This window comes from Podarcis vaucheri (genome assembly GCF_965113315.1).
Source record: "Podarcis vaucheri genome assembly, chromosome: 13".
NCBI classification, from domain to species: Eukaryota; Metazoa; Chordata; class Lepidosauria; order Squamata; family Lacertidae; genus Podarcis; species Podarcis vaucheri.
In genome coordinates this window covers 41,581,084-41,595,263 of record NC_138751.1, presented here as the reverse complement: position 1 = coordinate 41,595,263, position 14,180 = coordinate 41,581,084, and the positions used below count along the sequence as shown (strand labels likewise).

Here is a 14,180-nt window from a genome sequence, read left to right as displayed (position 1 = left end):
CAACGTTTGTCCGCAGACAGTTTTTCCGGGTCATGTGGCCAGCATGACTAAGCCGCCGGAGCGGTACCTATTTATCTACATGCACTTTGACATGCTTTCGAACTGCTAGGTTGGCAGGAGCTTAGACAGAGCAACGGGAGCTCACCCTGTCGCGGGGATTCGAACCGCTGACCTTCCGATCGGCAAGCTCTAGGCTCAGTGGTTTAGACCACAGCGCCACCCGCGTCCCCTAGTGTAAGTACTACATCCCATTCTGGGAAAAGCGAGTCTCCCTTGGAGAGGTCATTCCAGATATGGTTGAAAAAGCCCCTGGCTCACCACCAGAGGCGTACTGAGGGGCTGGCGAAACCGGTCTCCGCCAGGTGGAAGGCGCAAAAATCACCTGCCAGGTGTTGGAGTCTTCCCGTGACACCTGGAGTGCCCTCCTCCTTCCGACTTAGCACTCCAGCACTTGCTTTGTCTGAAGAAGGAATCTGCCAGCTTCTCCAGCAGGAAAAACCACTGCCGCTGCCTCCAGAGGGAATGGAAGGGCGTCCTTGGAGTGAGTAGCTTTGAGGCAGAGAGCAGTGCTGGTACCCCATCCTGCCCCACGGAAGTGTGTTCCTCCTGTCCAGGCAGCCTCACCTGCTTCTCAGATTTTTGGGGGGCAGGGAGGGGCACCAAGAGCTCAAGGAATCCTAGGGCTACCTCTGCACACCACTGATCAGCTTTAGAGGGCAGCTTCAGTTAAAAAGAGGTTACTCTGAAGAAGGATTGTATCTCAGCAGTAGAGTACAGTGTACAGTGGTACCTTGGGTTACATACGCTTCAGGTTACCGTATTTTTCGACCCATAAGACGCACTTTTTCCCCTCCAAAAATGAAGGGGAAATGTGCCTGCGTCTTATGGGGCGAATGCAGGCTTTCGCTGAAGCCTGGAGAGCGAGAGGGGTCAGTGCGCACCGACCCCTCTCACTCTCCAGGCTTCAGGAAGCTCTGCGCAACTCTCGGGAGACCGGCTCCGAGGGTTGCGCAGAGCTGCCTGCAGTCCTGGGACCAGCGCAGCTCTGCGTGGCCATCCGGAGCGGGGCGCTAAGCTCCGCCCCACTCCCGGTGGCCGCGCAGAGCTGCCTGCGGTCCTGGGACCAGCGCAGCTCTGCGCTGCCATCTGGAGCGGGTTCTTCCAGCCCCGCGCCTGGGGGGGGAAATAAAATTTTTTCCTTTATTTCCCCCCAAAAAAACTAGGTGCGTCCTATGGGCCGGAGCGTCTTATGGGGCGCAAAATACGGTACATACGCTTCAGGTTACAAACTCCCCTAACCCAGAAATAGTGCTTCAGGTTAAGAACTTTGCTTCAGGATGAGAACAGAAATTGTGCTCCAGCAGTGTGGCAGCAGCGGGAGGCCCCATTAGCTAAAGTGGTGCTTCAGGTTAAGAACAGTTTCAGGTTAAGAACGGACCTCCGGAACGAATTAAGTACTTAACCCAAGGTACCACTGTATCTGCTTTCCCAGGTGTAATTCCCAGCATCTCCAGGTAGGACTGGGAATGTCTGGTCTGAAACCCCTGGAGAGAGCGCCTGCCAGTCATTGTGGACAGTAATGTTCAATACAGGCCAATGTTCTGAGTTCCTATGTTCCTGTCTCTGCGGTGGCCAAGGTCTAGTCTAGAGAAGCAAAGCAGGAAGGGAGGAAGCTGCAACATCCTCCGGGGGAAAATAAAAACCTTCTCTTTTCCTTCTCTTTTGTTAGCACAATCCAATGGCCTGTTGGGATTGAATCAGCCGGCAGCAGAGCCCTGCGGCCTCATCCTGATGTCCCCTGTTGAGGAGTCACCTGCTGAGCTGGCTGGCGGAATCCTGTCCCTCGTCTCCCCACCTGTTTCGGAGCCGTCGGAAGGAGCTCCAGACACTGCAAGTGTGTCGTCGTCGTCTGCGGCTCCTGGAGCGGAGACTCCAGCCACTGAACTGGGCAGAAGCACCAGCTCAGCGCCAGACGCGGAGAAAGAGGGGAAGAAGAGCAAGCAGCACCTATACTGTCCCACTTGCAAGGTGACAGTTAACTCTGCCTCGCAGCTCGAGGCTCACAATTCAGGTAAGAGGGAGCCCTTTGTTGGCTAAATCCCAGAAAAGTTGGGGCCAGCCTCCACATACACGTACGTGTGTTCAGAGACGATTGCATGCAGCCCATGGAGACTCACTTCCCCCTCTGAAATGTGTTTGTCCAGTTATCTAGCTACTGATGATGGGTGAGAGCTCATCCCATAGCAGCAGTAGGAGGGAAAATATTTTCCTCGTTGCACAGAAATAATTATCTGTACACAGCCTAAGGGGTGTAGCATCCCGCCTCATTGCCCCGGTCTACATGATATCTGAGGATGGTAAAATTGCAGACCTATCTTTTAAGGCCATGCTTTCCCAGATTCCCCTAAAAACAGAAACTAAATTTTGCCCCAAGGAAACCAAAATGTTGTGCTAAAATGAAAGGTTTCTGATTTGCATAACTTTAGGTCGATCTGCTGATAATAAACCTGTGTTCAGAACCTGAATGTTAGCTTGGCACCGTTTAGGATTTTGTGGCATGGAGCAGTGAAGGAGACGATACGAAGATGTTAGAAGATGCTGGTAGTTGCCCAGTGTGTACACAATGTTCTTACAAGCTTTAAGAACAAACCTTGGCTTCTGTTTGGGATTTGTTTGGAGAGAAGCACAACATGGGTGTGAGTTCCTACGTAACAAACCCGACTCTTGTCTTGTTCCTACCTTATTTCCTCCAGAGTGTGGCATTGGTCAGTAATGGAAGAGGAGTAAAGTGTTTGTGCTCATTAAACCATAGTTTATTGTAATCTATGGTCTAACGTTGCATGTGAACAAGCTCAGTGGATATGGAAAATGTGACTTTAAGGCCGTGAGGGTGAGATAGTGTACAGAAACCTCCTGCCTTGAACACAGGAATCTTTTGCTGACATTGCCTCCCGGACTTTGAAATAACCACTCACCTGGTCTCCTCTGTATCTGAAGTGTATCTGAAGAAGTGTGCATGCACACAAAAGCTCATACCAAGAACTAACTTAGTTGGTCTTTAAGGTGCTACTGGAAGGAATTTTTTATTTTGACTATGGCAGACCAACACGGCTACCTATCTGTAACTGGTCTCCTCTGGTGAAAGTTTCCTCCAAGTGGCTAGGTAGAAAACTTGATAACAACTGCCTCTTTTTTATTTTTATGTCACCACTTACTGCATGGTTCGGTGAGGGTGGGCTAGTAAGTTTTTTTGGGAGGGGGGCGTTATTTGCAAGGGCACTGACTGCAATACTTTCAAATACCATTATAAACCCACAGCATGTCTAGAGGGGAAAGCTGAGATCCCAGATTCTATTCAGACAAAAAACCTCTGGCTTTTATGGCTGTATACACATTACTCGTTACTCTGGCTCCAGTGCGCTCCCACTCCTGGTATTTGAAGCCAAGTACTCATGACGTTAGCCACAATTCCTAAGTATCTTGTAGTTTCTTGAGAAACACCCCTGTTTGATGTGCTTTCCCTCAAACCAGCTTCCATCTGATTGGAAAAAGCAAGCTTGCAGTTAAGCTGAATGAAGTGTGTACATTTTGGGCTTCTGCTGTGCATGTACAAATGACAGCTCCTCTGATGTGTACAGCCGCATGAAAATGCAACTTGAAACACAGTAGGGGGGAAAGCAACCTTGCTGCCTTTTAAGCCGCTGATGTGTACATAACCTATATTTTTAATCTAAGGGAGAGCAGCTTTGTGTCTCTCTTCCTGTATCCTACCGTGCCAACCTGAGATCTTCTTGCTGCAAGCCTTACATAATGTAGGTTTCTTTTAGCATCTCCTCCATTCCATCTAAAACTGTTCCGGCGTTGCAGGCTTGGGCTTTTTGTCATGTTTAGTAACATCTATTTCTCCTTCCCTTTCTTCTCCCCCCCCCCCAGTTTCTCCTGATGAAGGATTTTTATGAACTCGGGAAGCTTGCTCTCTTCTTTGTGACTCCTTAGTTGATCCAAATAAAAGTTGCTTTTAAATTCTATGCAGAACTTTCTCTTGGTGAGATAACAAAGGGCATCCCGCATTGCTCTCACCCTTAATTTTTCAGGCTGTCATTTTTGATGACTTACACTTTCAAACAGGACAAGGAATTGAAATAATCAGAGTAGCTAGAAATAAACAAAAAAAAAATTATATGAATTCATTTGGGATTTGTCTTTGCTTTCCTATTCAACTTCAGCACCAGGGAAGATAATGCAGTTTGTGATCCCTGGAGCGTATTTGAAATATCAGTGTGATTCAGGCATAATAAGATTAACATATATAATATACAGCACAAAAAGAACACATAAACATACACCATAGTGTTGGTTTTTTTTAAAAATAATGGGTAGGGGACACTTCAGTTTTGAATTTAACAGAAAGCAATGCATAGAACTATTCCTATGTTCATAAAAGCTGGCGCCAAACCATATACCCTTGACTCATGGCAGATAAGGACAGCTGTCCTTAGAATATATGGCACATCCTACTGTGCTTTTTTGAAAAAAGAAAAAAGCCAGGGCTACAAATTTAGAAATAGGCTTGGAGCAAGGGAAGGAGCTCAGAAATCCTTTGTAGTTTTCACTAACACACACACACATGCTGAGAAAACAACAATAATGCACTACCTCAGGGGTGGGGGGGGGCAGGATCCCACCGACAGGCCAGATCCTGAACTCCCCCACCTCAGCTGGCTACATTGACAGGTAGGTGGGGCTACCCCCTTGACAATCACCTGAGGTCAGCTGGCTCCCTTTTTCCTTTGCAGCACAGCTTGAGTTAAAGCCAGGATGAAAAGGAAGAACATTCCTCTGCAGGTGTGGTTTGGAGTCAAACCATGCCTGCAAAAGAACTCAGGGAGGCTGACCAGCTGTGACTTCAGTCCTCACTTTTGCAAGAATCAGCTATACAGTGGTACCTCGGGTTACAGATGCTTCAGGTTACATACGCTTCAGGTTACAGACTCCCCTAACCCAGAAATAGTGCTTCGGGTTAAGAACTTTGCTTCAGGATGAGAACAGAAATCGTGCTCCAGCGACGTGGCAGCGGTGGGAGGCCCCATTAGCTAAAGTGGTGTCTCAGGTTAAGAACAGTTTCAGGTTAAGAACGGACCTCCGGAACGAATTAAGTACGTAACCAGAGGTACCACTGTATTCCAAAGTTCCAGATTGGGCCTTGCACTTGGCAGCAAGTTTAAAAGTCACTGAGTGCAAGCCCCACAAGCCAAGGAACGTTGGGGTGAGCGCTTGCTAGGGTTCCTGATTGTTCTTAGTCTTTAACTCCCGCGACACTTGACATCGAATCTGGGTTGGGTGGGCATTGCTTGGGGGGGGGATGGCCTTTGGGGCCAAATTAGGACCCCTGCCAGGTCTTATTTGGCCTGCAGGCTAGATGTTCTCCTTTTCTGTCCAACACTCTCCTTTGCGAAGACTCTTGGCAAGGCTAAATCACAGAGTCTTTGTATTGTTCAGCATGTAGCCACTGCTAGATGAGAATTACGAGGTCACTCGGGGAGACTGCCTAAGGTTGCACTTGTTAAGGGCTAGTATTTCCAGTGTGGCAGCAGCTGCCTTCATTCTGGTATCCTTTGACCCCATACATGCCTCTTATCCTGAAACTCCTCACATTTCCAAGAGCCAAGGAGCTGTCGCTGCTTCTCCTTGAACTCATGCGCTCTCTCTTTTCCCAGGAGCAAAGCACAAGTCAATGCTGGAAGGCCAAGCCGTTCTGCCAAGGCGAGGCAGGGGCAAGATCCTCTCTCGAGTCGGGCACAAGCCCAAGCGGATTGGCAGCAAAGGCAGCCTCAGCATCCAAAACAAAGCCTTCCAGTGCCAGGTGTGCGAGATCTTTGTCAACTCAGAAACCCAGCTCAATCAGGTAAGCAGAATGGTCCGGGCAGAAAGAGAGTTTCTCCTTCGGCTGCTCTGATTGGCCGTACTGTTATGTCGTGGGTCATGAGACCGATATTCTTGAGGCCAAAATATTTCCTGAAAAAATCCACAGTTGCAACTTGCTGATTCAGAGCTGTGCACGGCTATTGCTATTTCCCCTCTGTGGCTGCTTTGCTGGCCTTATTTTAGGGTTTCTTCTCCTTCCTAAAGTGATCCCAGCCAGACGGGGATCATATAAACATTAACTCAGCCATCACATTTAACGACTTCACTGAAAGAAAACAAATGTACTTCAGAGTTAGGGCAATAATTCTGCATTTCGTGATCTGAAATGGGAAAGAAGCGCTTTTAACCTCCTTGGATGTTATGTTGCTCCTGAAAACCCACAGTGGAAGTAAACACGTTAGTTTTCCATTTGCCACATAACTCTTTGTTTTAGCTACAACAGACAAACATTTCTACAAACCTTCTGAGATTTTTCAGTGAAGTTTCCAGGCTGAGTTTCCCCCTAAAATTCTAGAGTTGGAGCTATTGGAAGCAGAATCTTTAACCTGGACATATTTAGCTACCGTAATTCTGAAATTTAAAAAGATTTCCACCATATTTGAGAGCTTTTTTCAACTTCAGTTGAATAAAAAGTGAATAAGAAATACTCTAGGTGAATATTTTTTTGGGGGGGGAAATGGGTGTTCCTCAAAATTTTTGAGAGAGGTGATCCCCCTGCACTGCGCTCTTTCTTATTTACAGATTTCCCCCCAAATTTGTATTGTGGAGTTTCCACTGAAAAACAAATTGCATGAGGAAATTGGTCCCCTCACCAAGTGATAGCATCAGGTTCAAGTAAAGGACAGAGAGTAGCAATCATTTTTGACAAAGGAATAAACTTTAAAACCCAGTTGATACTGAAAGACAAGAATAGTGGATGCATATTTATTAAAGGGACAATGAATGGTGGTAATAATATTTTTTAAAAAAAAAAAAAACAACCCTGTTCTATATTTGCATCAAACTAGAAACAACTTGACTTTTATTCAGAATGTATGATTTTAAATTCAATAAATTTGCTGAAGGAGAAGCCATGCTAGGGGGCGACTTCAACCTTAATGTACGAGGAGTTGAGCAAGGGCGCCACCTGGAGGAGCTTTTTAAAAGATAGGCAAAAATACCCTCAGACTACTACAACTCTTCCAAAAATGGGGCTTATATGATTAAATGGAGTGAAGAAAATATATTTTAAAAATCAGTTTTTGTGGGGATGAATAGGGAGGCAGGAGAGGATATATTATTTAATCATATCCTTCTTAACTTGCGCTGGCAAGTTCCATATTCTAGCAGAGTTCCAAACATCCCCCTTTTTAAATTACGCAGCGATCAGCTTGTTGCTGACTCATCTGAGTCTTACTGTTAAAGATTCCTTCCTGGTAAAATCCCTTCTAATCCCTCTTTAAAAGAATAAGCACAAGAATCTGTTTAATGTTAATATAAAAATAGTTTACTCACAGATTCATTCAGGTTCACAGACGTATCCCTGAAGGCAGGCTTAGGTTACATAACAACTAGAACTATTCCATAAAGAAGTTAGTAAAAAGAAGGAAAAATCTAAGTCAAGGGTACACATTACGGTCGTACCTTGGTTTTTGAACAGCTTAGTTCTTGAACGCTTTGACTCCTGAACACCGCAAACCCGGAAGTGATCGTTCTGGTTTGCGAACTATTTTTGGAACCCGAATGTCTGATGGGGCTTTGGTTTCCGAACGTTTTGGAAGTTGAACGGACTTCTGGAACGGATTCCGTTCGACTTCCAAGGTACGACTGTATTAAAAAAAGTGATGGCACTAAAACTCTCTCATAAAACATCTGCACAGAATTTGCCTCCTTTTATTCTAAATTATGTACATTGCAATCACCTAATAAAAAAAGGTCTCCACAATTTATTAGAAAACTTAACCTGTACCCGTCCTGTGGAATGCCCTCCCATCAGATGTCAAGGAAATAAAAAAGCGAACTGACTTTTACGTAAACATAAAGGGACCCCTGACCATTAGGTCCAGTCATGGCTGACTCTGGGGTTGCGGCGCTCATCTCGCTTTATTGGCCGAGGGAGCCGGCGTACAACTTCTGGGTCATGTGGCCAGCATGACTAAGCCGCTTCTGGCGAACCAGAGCAGCAAACGGAAACGCCGTTTACCTTCCTGCCAGAGTGGTACCTATTTATCTACTTGCACTGGTGTGCTTTCGAACTGCTAGGCGGGCAGGAGCAGGGACTGAGCAACGGGAGCTCATCCCGTCGTGGGGATTCGAACCGCCAACCTTTTGATCAGCAAGTCCTAGGCTCTGTGGTTTAACCCACAGCACCACCCGCATCCTTTTGATCTGACTTTTAGAAGACACCTGAAGGCAGCCCTATTTAGGGAAGTTTTTAATGTTTAACGTCTGATGTCTCCACCCACAGCACATGAACAGCAGGCGGCATAAGGACAGACTGGCAGGGAAGCCAGCAAAGCCCAAATACAGCCCATACAGCAAGCTGCAGAAGAATACGGCCCTGGCAGTGAGTATTCTGAAGGTACTTGTCACTCGAGGTGCTGACCAACTGCGCGGCTTATTGGAAAATACCTTTAAAGAGCGGCTGGAGCTATGGGTTTGCTCTGGGGATCCTGGTCTCCCTTCTTGGTCTAGGTGCTGAACAGTCTGCAGCACAACTTCAGGCATTGTTGTCGCTGGGAAGTTAGAGAAAAGTAATGGCATGACATGGGAGGAGGGCACTAGTTCAGCCGTAGAGCACCAGCTTTTTTAAAAAGCTGAGCAGTCAGCTTTTGAAATCACAAATGAAACCGTAGGAAGGCCGATTTTATCCACATCTTTTTGAATTCATTCTTTTTGGGAGGGGATCAAGTGTTATAAGGTGTGGTGGGTGGGCTGCAAACTGTAAACTGTAAGCTGAATCCATGGTCCAAGGCAACAACAGGATTTTGGGGACATTCTCAGTGTGTTACTAAGGTTTTTTAATACTTAACATCTATAAAGAGCGGTGCTGGGGCTTGAGTTTGCTTCGGAAGGTACAGCATGACCCTGGAAGCCAAGTCCACAATCTCGGATGTGGTTCGGGTTGGCCTTACTGCTCAGTATGGCAGAAGTGCCCTCTGTGCATGCTCAGGAGCATCGTTTGCCTTTACTGCTATTTCACACCTTCCAGAGCTGAGCCAAGGCTTTCAAAACAGATTCTGGGCTTGGGGCCTAGTAGGGCCCGGTTTAAGTTAAGCGCTAGAGATTTAAAGTCGTGGTCCACTGTGTTCCCCCCTCTCCTATTGCAGCTCGTTGATTCACGTGGTGCGTGTCTCTCTCTTTCTCTTTCTCTTTCTGTGTGTCTCTGCCCCCGCCCTCCTTCTCTCCCTCCCACAGTCCAAACTGGCTTTGCAGAAGCACCTTACGAAGACCTTGGCTGCACGGTTCCTGCCGGGGCCCCTCACCCCAGCCACCATGTGTGCTCTCCCCAGCCCGCTAACGCTCCGACCAGCTGCCGCTACCCTCTTCCAAGCTCCCATCTTTGGACCAGCGCTTTTCCGAACCCCCCCAGGCCCTGTGCGAGCGGCTACAGGCCCTATCGTCTTTGCCCCCTACTAGAGAACTTTGGCACGGTTTTTTGGGTTCATTTAGTTAACCAATGTGGGGAAGATCAGGGCAGAAGCAGTACAGAGAAGGAGGGCATCTTAATCAGGCTGTACTCTGAGCAGAGGCAAACCAGAAACCTTCCACTGCTTTAAGCGCCAATCTTTTCATCTCCGTTTCCGCCTATGTCATTGTTTCGATTACAAATTGGGGAAAGAGAGTATTCCCCTCTGTCCGCCTGTGTTGTCCTCCCTCTTAGTTTCAGGCAGGCCTGCGATGCACCAGGTTTTCAGGCATTGGTTGATCTACCTAGGAGCACAACCCACCTTATCCAGGTGAGCAGGTGGAGCTTGTCAAGAACATTTGGTTCATTAGAAATCGGGACATCTGGAGGTGCCATTTTACACAGGGTTACTGCGATCCAGGAGCCATGTGAGATTCAGTGTCTGGGGTTTGCTGGGTGGTGAATAACTGAGGTCCAAAGAGGATGTGATGTGGGATTGGAACTACTCACCTTTCCAACAAGCAAATGTGGGGGGAGGCCAGGTTTAGATTGAGGGGGCTCTCCCCGCATGCCGTAGCCCTGATCCAGATCACTTCCTGCCCCCCCCCACTGCTTTTTCAAAATAAAGAAGACATAAGGAGTTCCTGTCACAGAACCTTAACGCCATGTCTGCTTGGTCCTAAGACTTTGGCATGTAGGTGAATGTCAGTATTTCTCCCTTTAATGAGAGGTACTAGAATACCCCGTACTACTGAAGGGATTGAGCTAGTTTGTTGAGTAGAAACGTTAGAGGGAAAATGAGGGTATGCACAAAAGGAGTATTTCTCATAGGAACAAAATTAGTTACACACACAGACACACAGAGAGTACAGATTAAACCCTCCCCACCATCTCAAGCCTTAATGTTTAATGTCGGATGGCAAAAATATTTTTTTTTAAAAAAAAGTTTTCAAAATGACCAAATGGTTTTCAGATTAGGAACTGAAAAGCCCAGATTTTGCTTTCTTCTTGGGTTCATGTGTGTGTTTAAAAGAGAGAGAGAGAGAATGTGAAGGAGTATTGCATCGGTTTTAGGTGCAAAATGAGCCAGAACTTTGGTTTTTTTTCATTTTTTGAAACAGTATTTTTATCCACAGCTTTGGAAAGTGAATAGGATTTAGATGTGCTTTGGGAAAGGAGTATCCAAGAGCCAGGAGTTCTCAGCTATTAGGACCACTCATACTTTACATGACACTTGTGTTTTTTCACACATGCAACAGTGTCTGGTGTCATGAGAGTTGCAGCATGTGAAGGGAAGGTTATGTTCTTTAAACACGTAGTGAATGTACACCAAGAAGTCATGAGTGTCCCATCACATGTCCATGAGTGTTTAGAGATGTTAGACTCCTCTTTAATGTTTTACATATTCACGTCTGTGCAGTATGGATCACCCCCCAAAGTAGGGTTCAGTTGGACACTACTGGTTGGGGAAGGAGGTTTGTGTGAAATAGGAACGTCAGGGAGCATTTTCAATAGATCTTGCTGGTGTTGTCTGTGTGTTGGTGGATACCCAGATTTCGGCTTTTGGTTGCAGAGTTCAGAAGATAAAAGGCTGCTCTTGGGAACAGCTTACCAAGAACCAGTTCCGATGTAACGCTTTTGCATCTATCACAGATCTTGCAGCTTATTCCTAGAAAACACTGTGAGCTGAAGTCAGATCCCTGGATACTTCAGGTTCACTCTAAACATCAGCCGCTGAGTTCCTAGAATCAAAAGGCTAGAAATAATTGTAAACTACTGTCCTTTCTCCTATGCTGCAAGATAGGATGGGATCGTCCTTCTGCTTTCCCCTGCTCTTTACTGCTGAATCGGAGCAAACATCAGTTGGGTTAGAGCGGGTTTTCCTGGGGAAAGCAGCGGCACAAATGGAAAAGTTTTCTAGGACAAGTGAAGTGTGGATGAGCCTGCTGTCAGCCTGCACAATCCACGCCACAGACTGGAATAATAATAATAATAATAATAATAATAATAATAATAATAATAATAATAATAATGTATTTGTACCCCGCCCATCTGGCTGGCAAGTGCCTTCAAAGCACAAAGCTCTCTGTCCCTTTAGCAAGGGAAGCAGACTGCATGCTGGAAGGAAAATAATAGGAGAGCCCTCCGTCATCAATGGCTGCTTGCACACCTTACACTGAAAGCACATAACTGGGGAGTGATTCGCTTTGGTTGCTTGCCAACTACCGCAGTTCTGCGCCCAACAACGGAAACAGGAGGTGAATTGGTAAAATGCCCCGCCACCTGGCAGGAAAATACAAACGACCAGTTTACCAAGTGGTGACACTGGTGCACCCCAGTGACATTACCCCTGGGTGAACTAAAATGCAAGGACATGCACACTATCAGAAGTGATTATTAAATTTGCCAGACAGTTGTGTATTGAAGAGAGAGTGCCCTGAAACCTAATAGCCACTTCCTCCCCTTTGATTGTCTTAGGGCTTGGTGCATCAGCAGACCAAAGCGGTACTTCTGCCACAAACTGACAGGTGCATCAAGAGAGGGTTCCAGGAGTCCTGCCCACCTGGTCATCCTTCTGTGTCCAAACCTTGCCGCTCCATCCTGTGCCCTTCTCAGCCAAGTGGTAGAGCCCCACAGCTGCTTCCCTCCCTGAATGCCACCTCCTTGTGTAACCCTGTCCTTTCTCAGTTCTGCAAGCTGTCACACAGGGGTCTTTTCCAGCCCCGCCACTTGAGCTCCTCTAATTGGAGGTGGCAGAAACTCAACTTGGGACGTTGTACTCACCAGGCATGTTCTCTGCCACCACTTAAGCAGTGGCCCCGCTCCATCAAGTGTTGAGCGGTTCTCCTGGCTACAATTCTGAGAAGTCTCTTCTTTGCTTGGGGCACCACAGATTCTAAAGGCTGGGGGTGCCTACACTGAAGGAAAACAGCAAGTGCAGATAATCCTGGGCTTCAGTGTTGGGTGCAAACATCCCAAAGGAATCTGGACTGGCTTCTGCTGGGATTCCAAAGAGTTGGCTGTAGAAGGTTATGCAAAGCAGCGGCATTTCTTTGCGGCCAGATGTGGTGGCATTCTACTGCAGAGGTTTTCAACCTTTCGGGGTCCACAGCTCCCTTGAACAACTAAATTCTTTCTGCGGCACCCCTGTGGGGCTCAGGAGCCTAGTTATGCCACCCCTTGCCTGCAGAGCTGGCAGCCCCTTCGCCCCTTTTCAAATACCATTGAATGTTCCCTTAGCTTCTTCTCTGCTCCCCTCTCCTTGAGACCTCTGGGCAGCCACAGCTGTCGCCCCTGGTCTCTGAACTGCATCCCCTCTGAACTGCCTCCCCACCTCCCCTTCTCAAAAAGAAGTGCCTCCTCACACTGCCCCACAGGGGCCTGAGGAGCACCCCCTGGCCATCCCCAGAGGCACCATTCGCCTGGGGAGATTATAGCCAGGGCTGCTGCAATAAATAGCTGTGCAAGCCTTTGGGAGGCAGAGACGCGAGAAGGCATCAGAGGAGGGAGGGAAAGACAGAGGCTAGTGTTGCCCGCGGCACCCCTGACCAACATTCAAGGCACCCCAGGGTGCCACGGCACACTGGTTGAAAACCACTGCTCTAGTGGTTAAGAGAGCTGTCAACAGACTTTAGTCTTATAAACCCAATAACTTGAGGGCACTCCTGAATGCAAACGTATACCCAGCAGCTGTCCCTCAAGGATAATTATGGACCCTACTGGAATAAAAGCAGCAAGGTTGCTGGCCATAATGAAGCAACGAGCCATTCTAATCTATGCAAAAATACTAATGAAGCGGCTCGGTTCTTCTTGGGTTTCTTTGCCTGTTTCTGGTTCCTGTACTGTTCTTGTTTCTACTGTATGACAAGGAGGGAGCACATAGCGCGCGCGCGCGCACACACACACACACACACACACACAGCACCATAGTTTCCTTGCTGCAGTGGTCTCCTTGTTGCAGCTTTGAAATGTACCTTCCTGTCCCAGGGGACACTAAAACCCATTTCCATTTACGGCAGACAACATCAAAAATGTAAAAAAGGTTCGTTCAAGGAATCAGGACAGGTTAGCCCTACTCCAAAAGTAGTTACAGTTGCTATAACAAGCATATTTAAAGTCTCAGGGTGTAGATCTCACGGGTTCCTTTATGCTTCAGAGAGTGCACACAAAATGACATTTCTCTCCATTTGTGTGGCTTTTCAAACATGAGCTTTTGCCATTTCCCAAGCCAGTAGATGAAGCTCAGCGGGCAGCCTGCCATCTGACAAGAAGCAAGCCAGTCTGATTTGTCTCCCACTTCGGTGGCATTTTGAGAGGGGGCTCTCCAGTTTCAAGGAAGACTAGATCTAGACGCATCAAAGAAACGTTTCAGTTAAGCACATTGCAAACTTTGTATGAGAAATCGTGTTGGCCAAAACGGCCCTCTGGTGTCACAGTGTTAGAACGCATAAACAACATATATACAGTGGTGCCTCGCAAGACGAAAAGAATCCGTTCTGTGATTCTCTTCGTCTAGCGGTTTTTTCGTCTTGCGAAGCAAGCCCATTGATGGATTAGTGGATTAGCGCTATTAGCGGCTTTTAGCGGCTTAGCTGCTGATCGGATCAGCTGATAAGCGGCTTAGCGGTTTAGAAAAAGGGGGGGAGGG

The 14,180-nt window shown here is 47.2% G+C and overlaps 1 protein-coding gene across 8 annotated transcripts in view; it reads left to right on the top strand.

Moving 5' to 3' along the window:
• ZNF385C (zinc finger protein 385C) overlaps positions 1 to 13,995 on the top strand; it is a 168,942-nt gene extending 154,947 nt beyond the window's left edge. For 7 of the 8 annotated variants that reach the window (XM_082194912.1, XM_082194913.1, XM_082194911.1 and 4 more), the window contains 4 exons: positions 1,730 to 2,071; positions 5,718 to 5,905; positions 8,372 to 8,485; positions 9,322 to 13,995. In XM_082194912.1, the coding sequence (XP_082051038.1) occupies positions 1,730 to 2,071; positions 5,718 to 5,905; positions 8,372 to 8,485; positions 9,322 to 9,543 (866 nt within the window). In that variant the 3' untranslated portion in view covers positions 9,544 to 13,995. The remainder of the gene's footprint in view (positions 1 to 1,729; positions 2,072 to 5,717; positions 5,906 to 8,371; positions 8,486 to 9,321) is intronic. The other variant, XM_082194909.1, reaches the window with a different exon arrangement.
• The last annotated feature ends 185 nt before the right edge of the window (positions 13,996 to 14,180 follow it).